Source organism: Orcinus orca, chromosome 3 (genome assembly GCF_937001465.1).
Source record: "Orcinus orca chromosome 3, mOrcOrc1.1, whole genome shotgun sequence".
NCBI classification, from domain to species: Eukaryota; Metazoa; Chordata; class Mammalia; order Artiodactyla; family Delphinidae; genus Orcinus; species Orcinus orca.
The window spans coordinates 66,686,635-66,707,987 of NC_064561.1; the positions used below are offsets into that span (position 1 = coordinate 66,686,635).

The window sequence follows — 21,353 nt, forward strand, 5'->3', positions numbered from 1 at the left end:
GGGTCATCACAAGGGATGGCATATTTTTATCAGCAAGTTCCTGCAGAAGCAGTACATATCCATCTTACAGATCTTCAAAAGTGAACTATCAATTTCTTCATTTATCGTTAGCTTTTTTGAGCACAAGGACATGAAGATGTTCACCCACATGTGCTTCTCAAATTAAGAACTTTTATTCATTCAAAAGACCCTACTGAGAGAATGAAAAGACAACCCAGAATAGAAGACATATTTTCTGGACAAAGGACTCATATCCAGAATACATTAAAAAAAAACTTCTAAAAAGCCGTAACAAAAAGGAAAACACCAAACTGAAAAATGGGCAAAAGTCTTGAATAGACACTTCACAAAAGAAGACAGCCAAATGGCTGATAAACATATTTAAAAAGTGCTGCATTTCAATAGTCATCACAGAAATGCAAATTAAAACCACAGATAATAGTTAAAATAAAAAAGCAGAAAATACCAAATGTTGTTGAGGCAGAACTCTCATACTGGGAATGTAAATTTGCAGAGCCACTTCAGAAAACTGTTTAGCAATATCTACTAAAGATGAATTCATACATACTGTATGACCCAGCAATTATACTCTAGTTATACATCCTGACAGAAACACACATGTTCACCAAAAGACATACCAGGATATTCAAAGCAACAGTATTCATAAAATTGGAAACTACCCAAATGCCCATCAACAGCAGAATGGGTAACTAAATGACAACTTCACACAATGGAATATTATACAGCCATGTGAATGAATAAACTGTAACAACACACAACAGCAAGGGTGAATCTCATAAACATAATGCTGAGCAACAGAAACCAGACACAAGAGCATTTACTGTACGATTACACTTATGTAAAGAGCAAAACCGGGCAAACCTAGTCTGCCAGCTGAGTGGTCACCCAGGGCAGGGGCACAATTGGAAGGGCACATGAAGGGAGCTTTTGGAGTGCTGGTAATGCTGTTGCTTGATCTGGGTACTAGTTAACGTGCATGTTCAGCTTGTGAAAATTTACTGAACTACAATACACATTTATGATTTGTGCATGTTTCTGTATGTAAATTATACTAACAGTTCCAGAAGGGGAGAAAAGGAGACTGGCAGAGGATTCGTGAAACCGCGTCCCCCTAAAACTGAGTTCCCCTGCTCAGTTTATGATTAATCTCTCTCCAAAACTTTATTTCATTTCTGGTTCTGCCCCTGTTCCTCTCAGGATTGAGGGCTATCAAAGAAAAGGGGGAAATGATACCAAACAGGACCCTGTGGGGCCTTCCCAGGTACAAAAGGCTCTTCTTGTCCTTTGTTTCTTTTTTAAAAATTTATTTATTTATTTATTTATTTATTTTTGGCTGTGTTGGGTCTTTGTTGTTGTGCGCGGGCTTTCTCTAGTTGCGGTGAGCGGGGGCTATGGGCGGGGGCTACTCTTCGTTGCGGTGTGCGGGCTTCTCATTGCGGTGGCTTCTCTTGTTGCAGAGCACAGGCCCTAGGCGCACAGGCTTCAGTAGTTGTGGCTCGCGGGCCCTTGAGCACAGGCTCAGTAGCTGTGGCACACAGGATTAGCTGCTCTGCAGCATGTGGGATCTTCCCGGACCAGGGCTCAAACCTGTGTCCCCTGCATTGGCAGGCGGCTTCCTAACCACTGCGTCACCAGGGAAGCCTGTCCTTTGTTTCTTGTTTGCAGAAAGAAAGGCTTTAGTCTCCTAGGCCGCAACTACTGAAGCCTGCATGCTCTAGCACCCGCGTGCCGCAACTACTGAGCCCACGTGCTGCAACTACCAAAGCCTGTGCACGTAGAGCCCGTGCTCCGCAACAAGAGAAGCCTCCGCAATGAGAAGAGTAACCCCTGTTCTCCGCAACTAGAGAAAGCCTGCGTGCAGCAACAAAGACCCAACACAGCCAAAAAAAAAAAAAACCCTTGCCTGAAAGCCATCAGAGAGTTTGGGTCTTTTGAGCATAAGCTGCCCGGTTCTCCTTGCTTGGCACCTTCAAATAAACCCTTGTTTTGCTGCAAATACCCGCTGCCAGAGTTTGGCTTTCTGTGCCACAGGCACACGAGCCCTTGCTGGGTTAACAGTGTAGACTGTGAGCCCTCTGCAGACTGGGACCTTCATATGGTTCACTGCTGTATTCACCCCAGCACTTAACAGTGAGTGGCATATCATGGATACCTTATTAGCACATGTTGACTCAAGCAAGCATGGAGGTGTAGCTTTAACAGAAACCTACCTGAAGAAATAGCAGCTAATCTTAATGCCATCTTGACTTACTAGTTCACATTTATCTTATTCATATTACTTTACAAATCACCAAATAATATAAGGCTAGGTATGGAGCCACATGCAGATGACTGCTGTATCTGTGGAAGGGACAGTGATGATGATTCCATGAGTGATCAACAGCAGGTGGCATCCCCATCACTACTTCATGCTTCATAAAGTACTATGCATTACATACATCGACACTATGGTTCCAGAGTTACCTATTTTAAAAAGAAATGGTAACAAGAGTATAAGAAACAAAAAAGAGAAACAGACCTCTCCAACCTTCAGCTCTTAGGAAATAAAACATTTAGCATAGTGTATTGGGTACAAATAGGTATTCAGTAAATGTTTGTGGTACAAATGAAGGAAAATTGGTATTTTGATTGATCACACTAATTCCTAGAAAGTTTTCCCTTCTAAAAACTACCAATTGGCATATCCAAAAAATGGAATATTCTACATTAAAATGATAGTAAAGGGACTTCCCGGTGGTCCAGTGGTTAAGAATCTGCCTTCCAATGCAGGGGACATGGGTTCGATCCCTGGTCAGGGAACTAAGATCTCACGTGCCACAGGGCAACTAAGGCCACACGCCACAACTACTGAGCTCACATGCCACAACCAGACAGAAGCCCGCGCACCGCAACTAAGACCCGACGCAGACAAAAATAAAGAAATATTTTTGAAAAATAAGCATGATTATAATTTCAAAAATAATAATAAGATAGTAAAGTCAAATGTACAGCCCCAGAAAGTGACAGACATGCCTAGAATCCAGAGACTCACGCTGACTGCAGCCTGCTTGGCTCTGCTAGCCCCATGAGCTACCAGAGCTCTCTCAGCTATGCTTGCTCATTATTATTATTATTATGTGATGATGATGATGATGCCTGGAATACAGCATACTGAGACAGAGATTACGGATGGGGAAAGGGATTCTATTCAAGAGGCTGCCTTAACTTAGGCCTGGTCATGAGGTCCCCTTCTCCTGCAAGAACGAGAACCAAGAGGGAGATTCATTAAGCATTTCATATCTGTCCCTTCACCCTATCAGAGAATGTTCCAATATGCAAGTGTATAATTGCTTGCATTTTATAATTAACACCACTCAAAGAACATGTCAGCCATGACTGATGTTTTTTACCTCACTAAGTCTAAAGCTTACCAAAGAAAAGACCATCAAAAGAAGTAATTACAATCATAATTTTCCAGCTAAAGATTAAACACACACATTTGCCTCTTATACCTTCCAAAATCCTCTCAAATGTAAATGTTATTAAAGTTTTATTAAATTTGAGGCCAAAAAAAATTCAAAATCGATTAACAGGAGACGAAGCAGCAATAAAATCCCACAAGTTAGAAGCAGGAAGACAGGAAACAATGTACACAGCAGACCCAAGAAACCTGAATCCTAACCCAGAAAGCAGAAAATCAACCTGTCTTGCACTATACCCTCTAAAGGCTCAAGAATCAGTGGTAGCAGGTACCAGCGGAAATAACAGTGAAAATGAGATTTAAAAGCAGAAAGGGAAGTTGGAGATCCAGTTATTCATTCATTCATTCATTCATTTATTTATGGCTGAGTTGGGTCTCTGTTGCTGCGCACGAGCTTTCTCTAGTTGCAGCGAGCGGGGGCTACTCTTGGTTGCAGGGTGTGGGCTTCTCATTGAGGTGGCTTCTCTTGTTGCGGAGCACAGGCTCTAGGTGCGTAGGCTTCAGTAGCTGTGGCATGTGGGCTCAGTAGTTGTGGCTCACGGGCTCTAGAGCACAGGCTCAGTAGTTGTGGCACACAGGCTTAGGTGCCCCGCGGCATGTAGGATCTTCCCGGACCAGGGCTCGAACCAGTGTCCCCTGCATTGGCAGGCGGATTCTTAACCACTGCACCACCAGGGAAGCCCGGAGACCCAGTTAAACAAACACAGCTCTGGGAATTCCCATTAGAAGACTCTCTCTGGAGAGAATGAGGTGGAGAGGTCTGGACTGGAGACACCAGAGCTTAGGAGAAAGAACAACATATCAGAAAAGAGTGATTAAGTGAGAGGTTTATGTACTAAACCTTGAGATATCCCAGTCTTCCTCCGCCAATCAGCTCCCAGAACAGTAACAGTCAGGCCTATTCTCTGGGGAAACTGACCAGCCCAAGAAGAAAGATTTAAAAACACTGTCACGCGAAGAAACAGCCTAGTTAGATTAGAAGGCAAGAAGCCCCCGCAAGAAGTTCCATCAAGCGTACTGAGCTTCCAAACGGCTTTACTGATTGTGCACTCTTAACCAAGCAGACAGAGACCACCACATACTTCTAACTAAAAGGTCATAAAAGACCAAAGCAAAGAGAATAAATGCAACACGGAGGAAAGAACTATGCAGGAAGGTGTGAACTTTAAAAAGAAAGAAAAAAACTTTCTGTAATCTCAGAGAAATAAGAGAAAAAAAATTAAAACCATAAAACGAGGACAGTGTGCTACTAAAATAGGGGGTAGGGCCAATTAAAGAGTTTTTGAAAATTAAAAATAACAGATTATTAAAATTTTATCAAAGAGTTAGAATATAAAATTGAGAATCTCTCATAGAAAGTAGAGAAAAACAGGTGAAAATATGAGAAGAGGTTAAAAAAATTTTTAAGGGACTTCCCTGATGCTCCAATGGTTAAGACTCCGTACTCCCAATGTATGGAGCCTGGGTTCGATCCCTGGTGGGGGAACTAGATCCCACGTGCTACAATTCAGACACAGTGCAGCCAAATAAATAAAATTTTAAAAATTAAATAAATAAACAATTTTAAAGAATCAGTACAAAAGATCCAAGATCCAAGGAGAGAAGGAAAAAAAAATTAAAGCAGAGAAAAAAAAATCAAACACTTTTTAAAATTTCCCAGAACTAACGGATATGAGCTTCTAGACCAAAAGGACCCACTGAGTGCCTAGCACAACAGATGTAAACAGATCTACACCAAGGTACAACATAGTGAAATTTAACAACACTGGGGACATAAAGAAGCTCCTAAAGGCTTCCAGAGAAACAGAGAAAGTAGGCCACATTTAAAGAATCAGACATCACAACTGGCTTCGGTCTTCCTAATAGTGGAACCTAGAAGGCAATGCAACAAATGGCTTTCAAAATTCTAAAGGAAAATGTTTCCAACCCAGAAGTCGAAGTAAGGGTGAAGATTAAAAAAAAACAAAACTTTAACCCCCATGCATTCTTCCTCAGAAAGATACTGGAGTGTATGTTCCATGGATATGAGACAATAAACCAAGAAAAAAAAAGATGTGAATCAAGGGAAAGGGCTTCAATTTAAAAAGTTGGAAAAGGAAATCCCTAGGATAACAACTAAACAGCAGACCTTGAGAACAGCCTTCTAGAACAAGTCAAAAAACCAGGAAAGAGCCACACACACCACCCCAACAATGAAATCAATAAAATAACTGATGTGTTTGAAAATATCAAAAAACTATTAAGAGGGGCTTCCCTGGTGGCACAGTGGTTAAGAATCCACCTGCCAATGCAGGGGACACAGGTTCGAGCCCTGGTCCGGGAAGATCCCACATGCCACGGAGCAACTAAGCCCATGCACCACAACTACTGAGCCTGAGCTCTAGAGCCTGCGAGCCACAGCTACTGAGCCCACGAGCCACAACTACTGAGCCCGCGCCCCTAGAGCCCGTGCTCCGCAACGAGAAGCCACCGCAATAAGAAGCCCACGCACCACAACAAAGAGTAGACCCCACTCACTGCAACTAGAGAAAGCCCGCGCACAGCAACGAAGACCCAGCACATCCAATAAATAAATAAATAAATAAAATAAATCTAAAAAAAAAAAACCCCAAAAACCATTAAGATTATTAAGTGAGAGTCTAAGGGTGAATTCATGTTATAAGCAATTTATGATATATACGTAGAAAATTAGACAAACAAAAAAAATTGTTGTTAACTAGGGAAAATAAGGTACTTCAGGCAAGGAAAAGTAACCACAGCATACAACATATTACTGTAAATACTGAATACTGATCTAACTACATTGTGGATATAACTATACTAGAAAAATGGAGAGACAGGAACTGGGAGTACATGCAGTTGTGGGAGGGTGGTAAAAGAGAGCTAAATCCTTAAATCTCCTAGTGGTAAGTCAATTAAAAAAATTTTTAAACCCTGAAAACTGAAAAATCAAGAAGTAACAGCCTATAAATGTTTTTTACCTTCACAGATAACAGCGAAACAGCAAAAGAAAGCGCTAAGAAGCAGGCAAGTAAGCAGGAGACTGCTGTGTTGGGTAATAAGCCTGTAAGATCGATCTGACTCTAACCTATATGTAAGTATAACTATCTGTAAGATATGAAAAATAAATTTAAAAAGATTAAAATGTGATTACAAAATGTGTCATGAAAGAGTAATCTCGTATTCATGGGAAACTAACCTAACTGGGGGAGAGGGGAGGTACTCAAACTCCCCTTAGGACAGACTACCTAAACTGAGAGGGGAGCTGGGAAGAAGGGAGCATTCCAGGTAGAGGAAGTAGAGCAACAGGAGAGCTCCTGGCCAGAGAAGGTGATGTATTCCACGAAGTGAAACAAGTTCCCCAGGGAAACAAAAAATCATGAGAGTCCAACTCCACCCCTTCTCCCAAGTCCTGGTCTCCCCCATCTACCTCTTACCTATCCTCCAAGGCCAGGCTCAAGTTACATCTTCTCAGAAGCTTCCTAAGAAGTCTCTGGAAGTAGGTGATCTCTTCCATCTCAAGATAATGCCTTTTATCTACTATCTTATTTTCTGAATTAATATAATTAATATTGTATCAATACCATAATACATTCTCATGGATTGAAGTCACTCAACAGGTATTTAGTGAATACTTACTATATGCATCAAATTGTGCTGGGTACTAAAAGTAAGGGAAAGAAGAAAAGGAAGGCAAGATGCGAAGGAATGAGGACAAACAAAGCAGCACTCTACAGGCACTTAGTCAACTTTTAAGTAGGAAGGCCCGTGGCACATCCTTTTGCATTCCATAATATTTAAACACACAAGCTGGCACTTCATAAATGCCTTATTACGCAGGTTGCAGATGGCTCACAAGATGAAAAGTCTTTGATGAATGGAAGCTTGACACTTTAAAAACCAAGATACAAATTTGGGGGGAAAAAAGTATACTCTATACATAAGACAAGCATAAAAGTAACATTTTCATAATAATAAACAGCACACAGCGATTTTTAAAAATTCTTTTTTCTAAGATTCCTAGGCTCACAAGGAGAAAACCTGACAAAAATACAGAGAAGAAAATAAAACCCACCACAATCCCATCTTTCAGATATCCTTCCAGCCTTCTGGGGGAATACAAATCATCTTATAACCTTTTTCACTCACTACATGGTGAAATTTTCCTTCATTATTAAATATTCTTTTGTAATATCGCTGTAGCATTTGAAAGTCAGTCTATATTTTTCTCATGGGAAAAAAAGTTCACTTCTTAGAAATAACTACAGCAGTAACTAGGTACAGCTAAATAATAGTTAAAGCAACCTGCTAAGAGAAATACAAAATCAGTTTTAAAAAGGTATACGCCGGAAATTGCTGAGATCCTTTCAAACACAATTACAGATTCTTACTTAAATATTTTCACTAAAATGGGAAGTCCTAAATATAAAATGGCATTTGGATTACCTTAAACCTAACTGATACATAGAAAATAAGATATTTTAACCTTCCAAATAATGGTGAAGCTAATAAGCCAATAATTACCTTTCATGCCCAGCATAATTTGCCTTTTCTCCCCCTCGACTCAGCTAGTCATTTTGGCCAGAGCTGAATGGTGACAAGATGGCTGTAAAGCTTACAACATCACATAACTGTGATCACCTCAATTAACTCTCACCTAAAATGAAATTGGACCAATGTGCTTGAGAGCATTAATGCTACCCACCCTCACATGCATGACTGAGTAGAACTGATTTTAAGTATGTACACTCTAAAATACTATTACATCTGAAAATGCAATTCTGCTTCACAAGGACAAGTGTTGAAAAGAATCTCCTATCAACAATCAATCATGTGTAAGATCCCCAAGGCTGCAGATAACCCTCAATTCATACTTCTTATGCTATTTCTATAATAACATGAGCAGATTTTCCAAACTTGTGAAAATGCAACTGCTAAAAGCAGTGAATAAGAATACTAGAAATCAAGAGCCAGTTTCTTTTAAAAAAGCTAAAAAAACTTTTAAGATTGGTATTTTCTTCCTTTTAAAAGATTATTGATTTTATTGTGAACCTAAAATTGCTCTTAAAAACAGTTTATTTGAAAAAAATTTAAATTATTGATTAACTTTTCTGATTTCTAAAAGCATCATTAACTTTTTATTTTTTAATTAATTTATTTATCTATTTTTGGCTGCGTTGGGTCTTCGTTGCTGCACGTGGGCTTTCTCTAGTTGCAGTGAGCGGAGCTACTCTTCGTTGGCGGTGTGCGGGCTTCTCATAGTGGTGGCCTCTCTTTGTTGTGGAGCACGGGCTGTAGGTGCGCGGTCTTCGGTAGTTCTGGCACGCGGGCTCAGCAGTTGTGGCTCGCGGGCTCTAGAGTGCAGGCTCAGTAGTTGTGGCACACGGGCTTAGTTGCTCCGTGACATGTGGGGTCTTTCTGGACCAGAGCTCGAACTTGTGTCCCCTGAATTGGCAGGCGGATTCTTAACCACTGCGCCACCAGGAAAGTTCCATATCATTAACTTTTTGTCATGATACACCATGTTTGTTTGAAGCTGACCAGAAGGGAAAGACCTACAAACAGAACGTTTTAACTAGTGGGAAATTACAAAACAGTACTCTGTACTCACCAGTGACTCATTCTTTTAAAACATAATATTAAGGAGATTTTTCTATTTTTTAAACCATGCATAATTTTAAAAAAATCTACTGGGCATATATATTTACTGACATCATTTTCAAAAATAATTATTCATCATAAAAGAAATTTGCTAAATCATCAATAGAATGCTGTCTCTTTGGATCAAAGCCACCAACTTCTATAAATAAAAACAATCAATCATAAAGCTGGAAGGAGACAAAATGATCTAATCTAACTACTATATCATTTTATGAAAGGAGAAAATAAAGCTAGAAAGAGATTGAAGTTCTAGCCCACAGTCATAAGACAACTACATACTTCATTGCAGAAGTCAGGCAATATATTACTGATTAGATGTTTTCATAAAGTCCTTTTTTGTTCTCCTGAATCAGTCTCTACTTAATGTCCAAATTGAGCCTTCCAGATACTGAAGTGTACATCACACCCTTCAAAAACTGCTTTTTAACACGAAGTTATATGAAAAGTTTGGACGCTGTATCATAAAGCTCCTAAAATGAAAGCTTCAAAATACTAAGCACACTATATTCCTGACTACACAGTCCACAAAATTTCACCTAAATTTAACAAGGACAAAACAAATTTTTAAAATTAATAACAAAGTAAACAGCAAAATAAGCACTGAGTTCCATAGAGAAAGGATTGGTGGTTAAAAGGACTTGAGTTTTACCTGTAGTGCTTTCAATTTTTATAGGATTGTAGTCATTGTTAATCAAATCTTAATGTTTACGATGAATCTGGGCAATACATACTATATGGTATTATTTTATACTAGTCCTCCAGTTTTTATTTACTTCCAAATAAAAAAAATTTTAAGGAATTTTTTAAAAAGAAGCAAAACATGATCATTAGTGGAAAACTTGCAAAATAAGAATGAGAAATCACTCATCATTTTTCTTTAAAAGTAGTTTGAAAAACAAAAACAAAAAGGATGCTATACATTTGTCAAAACCTATATTTGTCTAAACCTACAGAACTTTATAGCACAAGGGGTGAACTTTAATGTATGTGAATACGATAAAAAAATTTAATGTATGTGAAATAATGTATGAACTTTAATGTATGTGAAATTTAAAAAAAAATGTTAGGTGGTTGGTGGTTCCCAGGATGGTATGCAGAATGTGCCAAAACAATCTAACTGTATTATAAATTTATGAAACCACCTCATTAAAGAGGGTGAGAAGAAAAGATGCTGACATAAGTACCTAAGTAACTTTGGAAATGAGTAGTCTTTATAAGACTAAAGGCAAAAGAAACTACATATGCCCTGTCCTCTAGTTGATAAAACTGTTTCCCACAGGGGTGTAAGTTAACAATTCTGACACTGCTACACATGTACACTTACGCATGTACATTAGAACTGAAGTTAAATTAAGTAAATGGATGGCAGGTGGGAGGAGCCAGGTCTCTCATTGCTGGAGTAGAAGTTTAAAAATGAGAGGGGAGGAGGCTAGAGTGATCCATGTAGTAATGGATTAGAGTCAGTTTAATATAGATAGATGGTTACATATGAAATGTTTATGGATATACACACACACATATATTTCTTTACTCTGTCAGCCTAGAAGGCCTAGAAACAATGACACACCAGCAGCAATGAGCACAGATCTTGGTTTCTAACATCATTCTCCAATAAAAGGAACCAGGGTTCCTTGGAGAAATGGCTGATTCCAGGATGGCACAGAAAATATACATGGTGAACCTGGTGCCAAAAAGTAAGGAAGTGCTTTAAAAAACCACAAAGATGGAGCTCTGTCAAAGGGATACAAGTGCCAACTGAAAGAGATCCCAATGGCCAAAGCTGGAACAATTTGAGCAACAAAATAAAATAGTGTTGGCTTATAACCCAGAGTAAAATTAATGAGTTCATACTAGTATCACTGAATAAATAAATTAATGGAGAAGAGACAAATGTCCCATGCAGAAAAATTCCCAATAATTTATGTAGATACACTGCACTCAATGAGGTGGTGGAACTTAACTCCCCAAACCTTAAGTATAGGCTGTGCATAGTGACCACACTGACTTCCTTCCAAAGAGCACAGTACAAAAGGGGGGAAAGAGTCATTTTACGTAGAGAGATCTGACAAACACTACTTCAGCCAGAAGATGAAGGTCAACATCAACAGTGGTAAGTCATGGGGACAGTATGCATTCTTGATATGACATGATGTAAAATGGCACTTTACCTCTGTGGTCTTCCTCCCTCCAACCCACAACTCTAGTCTAATCATGAGAAAAGCAACCAACAAATCCCTGGACTTCCCTGATGGCGCAGTGGTTAAGAATCTGCCTGCCAATGCAGGGGACACAGGTTTGATCCCTGATCCGGGAAGATCCCACATGCTGTGGAGCAACTAAGCCTGTGTGCTACAACTACACAGTAGCCACAGCTACTGAGCCCCCGTGCTGCAACTACTGAAGCCCACGCGCCTAGAGCTCGTGCTCCGCAACAAGAGAGGCCACCGCAATGAGAAGCCCGCGCAGTGCAACGAAGAGTAGCGCACACTCGCTGCAACTAGAGAAAGCCCGCGCACAGCAACAAAGACTCAAAAATAAAATAAAATAAAATAATTAATTAATTAATTAAAAGTAAATTTAAAAAAAATCCCAATTCAGGGACATCCTGCAAATAACTAATACTCTCAAAACTGTAAACGTCATCAAAAACATGGAAAACTTGAGAAACTGTCACAGTCAAGAGGAGCCTACGGGGATACACTGACCAAATGTAATGTGGAACAGAAAAAACACACAGATAAAAACTGAAAATCTGAATAAAGTATGGACTTCAGTTAATAACAACATATCAATACTGGTTCATTAATTGTCACAAATGTACCACACTAATATAAGATGTTAAAGGGTTAACTGGCTCTGGGGTATACAGAAACTGCACTATCTCCAATGTTTCTGAAAATCTAAAAAGTTACAAAAAGTAAAGTTTATTTTTAAATATTTAACACTTTTAACATTTTTTTTTTAAAGGAAAGGAAGAAAGCCTGAAGAACGCACACCAAACCTGAGAAGCAGTTACACCTCTGGGGAGAGACTAGAAGGGAAGTCAAGTTTTCCTTTACAAGTTACTGTTTGACTCCAGTATATAAAGAATGTATCTGTGTACTATTTTATCACAAGAAATGTTTAACATTTAAAGCCACATTTAAACACTGAATGACAAATAAAATGAAATTGTTATTAAACAGAAACCCTCCCTAAACCTTTGTATGTCTATTCATAAATATCCAATCTCCAGAAAGACCTCCAAATCACATTCAAGCCTCTGATTTACTACTAACTGATATTATTGCAATACACAAATTTAAAAGAGAAACTGTCAAAATTATACTAAATTGCTAGGGGAGAAGAAATATATAATACACGTGAAAGAAACTGCTTTAATCAGAAAATATTTCACTAGTGTTCTTAAATTGGATCAATATTTAGAGCTGGTATTTAGAACTTTTAATATAAATTGTGGTATTCAGAAAAAATGAGCCTAACTGTTACAGAAGGATGTGCAAAGTGATGTCTGATAACACTCACTTTATTACTACACTTGGTGAAAGCAACAACATACACTGTACTTCTATCTAGACAGCCACGAGAAGCAATTACAACTGGAATGTGTAAAATTCAACAGATTCAATACATGGTATTCACCAACTGCCTGGCATACTGGCAAAAATGACTTGAGAATAAAGATAAGATCACCAAGTTGATTCTCAGCAGTAATCTCTAATTAAAGTGTTAAAAGTTGCTTTAACTAAATGGGCATTATCCACTACTACAAGAATATGATTCCACTAAACGGCTGTACTTGTTCACAGATAATGTAAGAATAAATGATTAAGAAACCAAAGTAATTATTTTAAAGCCCTAAGAACAAGTAAATCAGAGACTGTCACTTGAATTTCTTCGTCTTCCTTTTTTTTTTAATTAACAAAATACAAAATTACTCTCATGGTAGGATTTATTTTATAATCGAATTTAATGTAATGTAATATAATTGGTGTCCAGGATAAAGTAATTTGAAGTTATATGCAGGCAAACCAGTGGGTGGCATCAGTTTAGATGATGCGAGGATTTCCTAGAGCACCTCATAGAGAGTGAGTCAAATACAATGGATAGCTGCAGATCTGCAGCTCCTGACACTCACAAATCCTGGTTCCACATTCATAACAAATTACAAAAGTGCTCTCATGACATATTTCCTCATGTGATAATGTCTGCTTAAAATATCACACCATTATCTTTTACACACAGAAATATTTATGGACAAAATGACATGATTTCTAGGATTTGCTCCAAAATAATGGTAGAGAGTGTAAATGAAAAAGATTAGCCATTTGTTTTGTTTGCTTTTTTATTTGGCTGTGTCGGTTCTTACTTGTGGCACGCGGGATCTTTGTTGTAGCATGCGAGATCTTTCGTTGAGGCGCGTGGGCTTCTCTCTAGTTGTGGTGTGCAGGCTTAGTTGCCCCGTGGCATGTGGGACCTTAGTTCCCCAACCAGGGATCGAACCTGCATCGCCTGCATTGGAGGGTGGATTCTTTTTTTTTTTTTAACGTCTTTATTGCAGTATAATTGCTTTACAACGTTGTGTTAGTTTCTGATGTATAACAAAGTGAATCAGCTATATGCATACATATATCCCCACATCCCCTTCCTCTTGCGTCTCCCTCCCACCCTCCCTATCCCAGCCCTCTAGGTGGACACAAAGCACTGAGCTGATCTCCCTGTGCCATGCGGCTGCTCCCCACTAGCTATCTATTTTACATTTGGTAGTGTATATATGTCCATGCCACTCTCTCACTTAGTCCCAGCTTACCCTTCCCCCTCCCCATGTCGTCAAGTCCATTCTCTACGTCTGCATCTTTATTCCTGTCCTGCCCCTAGGTTCTTTAGAACCTTTTTTTTTAATAGATTCCATATATGTGTTAGCATGCGGTATTTGTTTTTCTCTTTCTGACTTACTTCACTCTGTATGACAGTCTCTAGGTCCAACCACCTCACTGCAAATAACTCAATTTCGTTTCTTTTTTTGGCTGAGTAATACTCCATTGTATATGTGGAAGGCAGACTCCTAACCACTGGACCACCAGGGAAGTCCCAAGGTTAGCCATTTGTTGATAATTGTTGAAGCTGAGTGATGGGTACATAGGATTTATTACGCTAAATTTTTGTACATGTTTGAAATTTTCATAGTAAAAAGTTGAAAATGTACATAAAGAAGATGTGAGATACACACACACAAACACATACACCATTATCTTCTTAATATATACATACAATGGAATATTACTCAGCCACAAAAAAGAATGAAATACTGCCATCTGCAGCAAGTGCGTGGACCTAGAGAATATTATGCTTAGTGAAATAAGTCAGAGAAAGACAAATACTGTGTGATCTCACTTATATGTGGAACGTAAAAAATAATACAAATGAATGTATATGCAAAACAAACAGACTCACAGATATAGAAAACAAATTTGTGGTTACCAAAGGGGAGAGGGAAGGAGGGAGGGACAAATTAGGGGTATGAGATTAACAGATACAAGCTACTACATATAATATAGGTAGCAACAAGAATATTCACATAAAGGGAATTATACCCAGTGTCTTGTAATAACCTATAATGGAGTATAATCTGCGAAAATACTGAATCACTATGTTGTACACCTGAAACTAACACAATATTGTAAATTGACTATACTTCAATTAAAAAAAAGAAATTATGCCTACAATTCAACAACAAAAAGCAAACAATTCAAAAATTCGAATTTTTGAATTTGCCCAATTCAAAAATTGGCAAAGGACTTGAATACACATTTTTCCAACGATATTCAAATGGCCAACAAGCACATAAAAAGATGCTCAATATCACTAATCATTAGGGAAATGCAAACCAAAATCATTATGAGATGCCACTTCACACCCATTAAGATGGTTTTATCAAAAACAAAACAGAAAATAACAAGTGTTGATGAGGATGTGACAAAATTGGAATCCCTATGCACTGCTGGTTGGAATATAAAATAGTGCATTTCTATGGAAAACAGTATGGCAGTTCCTCAAAAAATTAAAAATAGCAATACCATATGAACAAACAATTCTACAAATTGTTGGTTCATATGGTAAAACCTACAAATTATACAAATTCAACAATATATCCAAAAGAACTGAAAGCTGGGACTCTTTTGATACTTGTTCACCCATATTCACAGCAGCATTATTCACAATGGCCAAAAAGTAGATAAACAAAATATAGTATACACATACAATGGAATATTATTTAGCCTTAAAATGGAAGAAAATTCTGACATATGCCACAACATGGATGAACCTGGAGGACATTATGCTGAGTGAAATAAGCCAGACACAGAGGACAAATCCTGTATGATCCACTTATATGAGGTACTTAGAGTAATCAAATTCATGGACAGAAAGCAGAATGTTGCCTGTCAGGGGCTTGGGAGGGGGAAGTAGAGAGTTATTGTTTAAGGGGTATGGAGTTTCTGGAAATGGATGGTGATGAAGACTGCCCAACAATATGAATGTACTTAATACCACTGAACTGGGACTTCCCTAGTAGACAGTGGTTGGTTAAGAATCCGCCTGCCAATACAGGGAACACGGGTTCGATCTCTGGTCCGGAAAGATCTCTCATGCCGCGGAGCAACTAAGCCCGTGAGCTACAACGACTGAGCCTGCACTCTAGAGCCCACGAGCCACAACTACTGCAGCCCGCCGCCTAGAGCCCGTGCTCTGCAATGAGAAGCCACCGCAATGAGAAGCCCGCGCACTGCCACGAACAGTAGTCCCCACTCGCTGCAACTGAAGAAAGCCCGAGCACAGCAACGAAGAACCAGTGCAGCCAAAAAGCAAAAAACAACTACTGAACTAACTGTACACTTAAAAACAGTGTACAGTTAAAATGGTAAAACTTCATATATATTTTACCACAACTAAAAAAATTCTTCTAAGAAATAATTCTACCCATCTTCTCAGTATTTTTATAAAAGTTTTCTTTGATCATTGGCAATACAGGCCACAAATACGCCAAATAACCTCAAAATCTTGACATGACATCCTAAGGGGCATTCCATGATATAATTATAATGTCTTCTGAAACTAAAAAAAATAAAAATAAAAAAATAAAACCACATGGGCACCACTCACTCCTTCCTCTAGGATCATGACGTCATCTAACACTTGAACATGAAAAAGTTTGGCCTGCCGGAGATGAAATTCTTTCCCTCATCTATCAAAACCTTCCTTCACAATCCTGAAAGAACTTACCCAAAACTGCTTTACAATGTCACCAAACTACAATACAAACTTATTAGTGATGCCCACAAGCGAGCAACTTCTTTAGCAGACAGGGAGTCAGATCTAAAAGTAAACATTCTGCAGTCTTTTTTTTTTGGCTGCACTGGGTCTTCATTGCAGTGCACGGGCTTCTTCTAGTTGTGGCGAGTGGGGGCTACCCTTCGTTGCGGTGCACAGGCGGTGCACATTGTCGTGGCTTCTCTTGTGGAACATGGGCTCTAGGTGTGCGGGCTTCAGTAGTTGTGGCACGCGGGCTCAGTAGTTGTGGCTCGTGGGCTCTAGGGCACAGGCTCAGTAGTTGTGGCGCACGGGCTTAGTTGTTCCGCGGCATGTGGGATCTTCCCAGACCAGGGCTCGAACCCGTGTCTCCTGCACTGGCAGGTGGATTCTTAACCACTGCACCACCAGGGAAGCCCTCTGCAGTCTATTTTTAAGTCTATATGGCAGTGTCATCATTGCCTACTTTCAATGGATTTAAATCCAAATATCTCAGAACATTTCAGGAAGTATTTGGCAAAATGCATGATATAGCCAAAGATCTATTACAGTGAGGCAAAGAAGGCTTGGAATGGATGAACAGGGTAAACATCCTCAGAGAGATGAAAACACAACAGGTTTCTCAACACTGGGCCTACCTAGAGCTTCCTGAAACAGTGCTTCAGAATGTTTGGACACACAATCTCAGTTTCAAAATGCAAAAAGGGAAAAATAAAGCGACAGGAAACCTATGAGCCCAGCCTATCTGTATAGTCTGTGGTAATGCTAAGTTGTGCACATATTGCTCTACCAATCAAAAGGCCATAAAGGCAAAACCACTGTTTGCATTTATGAATGAATCATACAGTTTTCCATTATACTTACTTCACTAGAGGACCGGCTCAATTTGACTAACCAGATCAAATAGAAGTCAGAACGGCCCTTTGTGACAACCAAAGAGTATCATGCTCCTATCAAGTTACCTGGACAATTCAACATTCCATAATTCAAAAGCCTTTTAAATATGTATATTCTCTGACCAAGCATTTACGTGGCTAGAAATTTATACTACGGAAATGGTTGAAGATGTATATAAAAGAAACTTCAGTGACAGAAAAAAAATTATAAACACCCTTAGAGACCAACAATAGCCGATTGATTAAATTATGGTTCAGCTATACAACTGCATGCTCTGCAGACATTAAAATATGAACCCATTTTATTATATAGCTATATTGTGTGCCTTTGTACATATATGTGCACAATACATACACGTGCAAATTTGTGAATGCACATGTATTTGAGAACATGTGGGTATGTAAACATACATATGCACAAAGTGTGTGCAAGTATAATCAGGGGCCCTTGGAACTGCACGTATGTACAAAGATGTGCCTGTATATGTATGTATGGGTACATAAAAGAATACATATGCACATGTATATATCTGCTAATGCATATGCTTATATTTGGGCCATAAGCCTGTGTTTTAAGTAGGTAAGCATGTATTTATCCTTGTAATCACTACTTAGAAGCTGTGACCTTGAGCAAGTTACTGAGCCTCTAGGGAGTCTTGACTTGTCATCTATACAATACCAAACCCTGCCTCGAAGGGGTTTTGTGAGGATTAAGTGAAATAATGGATATAAAGCACTTAGTACCATGACTGGCACATAATAAATGCTCAATCAATATTAACTTTCCTTATCTGTACATGTACACACTCATGTATACTTACACAGCTATGAGTCCACAAGAATACACAAAATATTAACTTTGGTTATCTATATGTGATAGGTTTTTGGTGTGGGGTTTTGGTTTTTTTTGGCTTTCATATTTTGCAATTTTTCTAGGAAGATTAGGTCTTTCATTCTTTTTTTTTTTGAAGATTTCTTCAAAATAATAAGTTTTAAAAAAGTAAAAACGATGGCCTGTCCTTAACATACCTCTGTTCTGCATATTAAAAGCTATTAAACACTACGCTGAGAAATACGTAATTTTGTTACTCCACCAAATTTTTTGTATTCTAGCGTTATGTCAGCATTACCTAATAGCTCAAGAAGATGGCAGTACAAAGAAAAGCCACAGCTTTTTGCTTCTTTGCCTTATCCAAGGCAGGATGAAAAGAATGAATTAAATCACACGATGGGGTACATGTGATTTGTGAACACCTTGGTGACAGTTAAGTGATACCTGTCAATCATATTTTACTAAAGCAGGGAGGAACCCAGGGCCTTGCCCAAGGTCATACAAAAAAGCATGTACCCCAGGCTGTGAGAGATCTAAAGACTAGACTCCACTGCCACAATTTGGGCGTGCTTATGAAACCAAAAAGCTAAATTCTTAAAATCGGTCATATCAGGAGTCGGACTGTAGGAGGGAGGAAATTACAACAGAGGGCTGACGACAGCAAAACAACCCAGTAACTGGCCCCACCAGGGTTAATCTACATGTTTTAATCATACTGGTTTTCCTCACTTCTAAAACATAAAACTGTAGATCATCTATGATAGGACATTTAATTTCATAAAAGCACGACTGCCATTTGTATGCAAATTATAGTGAAAGCATCTGAAACAAAATGTAAGCAGTTACCTGCAGTTCCAATCAACATCAGTTACCAGCTGGCTCAGTTGCCACAATTACGATGTCTTAGATTGAATACCTCTAAAAACCCTGCAAAATGTCTTCCCGAATTTCCGAGGGAAACCTGGCTACAGACAGGCGAGTAAAACAAGCAGCTGTTTTCCCTAGGGCCTCAATTTATAAATCGTACCCGAGATAATAATCCAATCATCTCCTATACATTTTCTCCCCAGCTATGCTATTCAATCTCTTTAAACGTCATTTCCAATCTCTGAAAACACACACTCAGGCACACGCCCTGCAGCCTGCAACGTAGCTCGACATTATAGGGACATCGCCAGTTAATCGCCTTTTCCAAATCTACTGCGAACTGCAGACTTGTTCCTCGTCTCATTTTGACTTTTGTCTTAAAACGCAAGCGAGGGGGATGGGTTTCGACGAGCAGACTAGGCTCTGAAACCCTGAGTAATCGCATCTCGCTGCGGAGAGCTGTCGGCAGCAGTAGCAGCGATTTTAATCTTTCATCTCCACCCAGTTTCCTTTCCCATCTCACGCTTTTTTTTTTCTTTCTTTCCAGTGACATCAAATTCAAGGTGGAAAAAAGGAAAACTGAATGCACCCTGGTCGACGCCTCCGGAGGGTCGCGGGTTCCGACCCGGGGACCCGCCCGCCGTAGGAAATGCGAGAAACACTGCGGGGCGGAGGTTTTTCCACCGCCCGAGTCCCGGCCCGGGTGGCGGAGGGACAGGCCCAGCTCGCGGCCGCCTCGAATTCGAGCCCGGGGCCCGCCCGGCCCGCCCAGGCCCAGCGCGGCCTGCCAAGCCGCGGCATCGAGTTGGCCACAGGCGGGGCCGGAGAGGAGGCCTGAAGCGGCCAGCGGGTAGGGCAGGGCCGGGGAGACACTGGGCGCTGCTTACCTGCTGGTACCGGCTGCCGCAGGCCGGCTCCACCGCCGCCAGCGCCGCCAACGCCAACGCCATGGCGCAGCCGGCCGCAGGGAAGGAGGGCGAGCGAGCGAGCTGAAGGTGCGCGGGCGCTGCGGCCTGGGGGCGCCGGGAGGCCGACGGGGACGCGCCTCGGGTGGGTCTGGGTGGCCACCGCCGCTGCCAGGCCCGCCGCTCTCCTTGGGCTGTAAACGCCGCGGCTACCGAGGTTCCGACGCGGCCCCTGGGGAGGAGGCGGGGACGACGACGACGACGCTGCGCCGCCGCCCCGCCCCCGACTCGCGCCGCCCGGCCCGCCCGGCCAGGCCTCGCCCCGCGGTGCCGCAGCCCCGGGTGGGCTCCGCCCCTCCTCCCGCACCCCGAGGCTGAGGCTTCGGAGTCGGTTCCGCTTGAAACCCGGTTGCTCCCAGGTCACCGCAGAGAGGGCGACGCTGTAAATGGGCCCCTCGTTCCAAGCACCGAGCTTCCCCTGCGTGTCACTTCTAACCCTCATCACAAACCCCAGACACGGGGGCCGCAGCCCCATTGCAGAGGTCGTTGGCGCCCAGGGAGGTTGAGACAGCCTCACGCAGCAGCCATCTGATCCCTAATATCTGGCTGCAGAATCTCGGTTCTTCTCCACTCCCTTCTTGTCTGCCATCCTCATATAGACTAGGGGTCAGTCCGCTACAGGGCAGAGGCCAAATCCGGTTCAGTGACTGTGGAAAGCAACGTGAAAGTCAAATTTCTGTGTCCATAAATTGTTTTATTTGGAACACAACCGCTCCCATTTGTTTAGTATGGCCTGCAAATCCTAAATGACTTGCTATCTGGCCATTTAGAGAAAAAATTTGCTGACCCTAAATCCCGGAGAACTCCTTGATCTCAAAGCCTGTTTCGGGTGGCTGATAATAATAGCATCCGTATTTTTATGTAGTCCTTTTCGTGTTTTAACAGCCTCATCCGTGGATATAGACACGATATTTTCTGAACTAAAGCTCTCTGACATGAAAGGCAAAACTTCAAAGATGTAGCCATGCTAAGAGCTTTCCAGGTAACAGGAACATATATGCAAAGGGGGTGAGGGAAGTGAAAGCTTGCCTTGTGGAAGAATGGAAAGGAGGCAGCATAACTGCCATATAGGAGATACAAGTATTGATGTTCCACAGATGAGGGAGTAATGCCTGAAGACATTAAGTATTTTACCCAAGAACACAGTGCTGGTAAGGGTTAAAGCTGGACTGTAAACCCATGAAGTTGGCTTTCTAAACCATTATCATGCAACTAAATTAGAAACTTTATGGAGATGAAACTATTCGTCTTTTAAATATTTTGATATCTCCCAAAGCATCTAGCACAGTATAGCTATCTATACTAGAGCAGGCATTTGAGGTCTGCTGTTTTATCATACCCAG

The 21,353-nt window shown here is 40.6% G+C and overlaps 1 protein-coding gene across 2 annotated transcripts in view; it reads right to left on the minus strand.

The window, feature by feature from the left end:
* The window catches only part of NDFIP1 (Nedd4 family interacting protein 1), a 50,841-nt gene extending 30,641 nt beyond the window's left edge, over positions 1 to 20,200 (minus strand). The window contains exon 1 of one of the 2 annotated variants that reach the window (XM_004280224.4): positions 19,933 to 20,200. In XM_004280224.4, the coding sequence (XP_004280272.1) occupies positions 19,933 to 19,995 (63 nt within the window). In that variant the 5' untranslated portion in view covers positions 19,996 to 20,200. The remainder of the gene's footprint in view (positions 1 to 19,932) is intronic. The other variant, XM_033406551.2, reaches the window with a different exon arrangement.
* Positions 20,201 to 21,353: the final 1,153 nt, after the last annotated feature.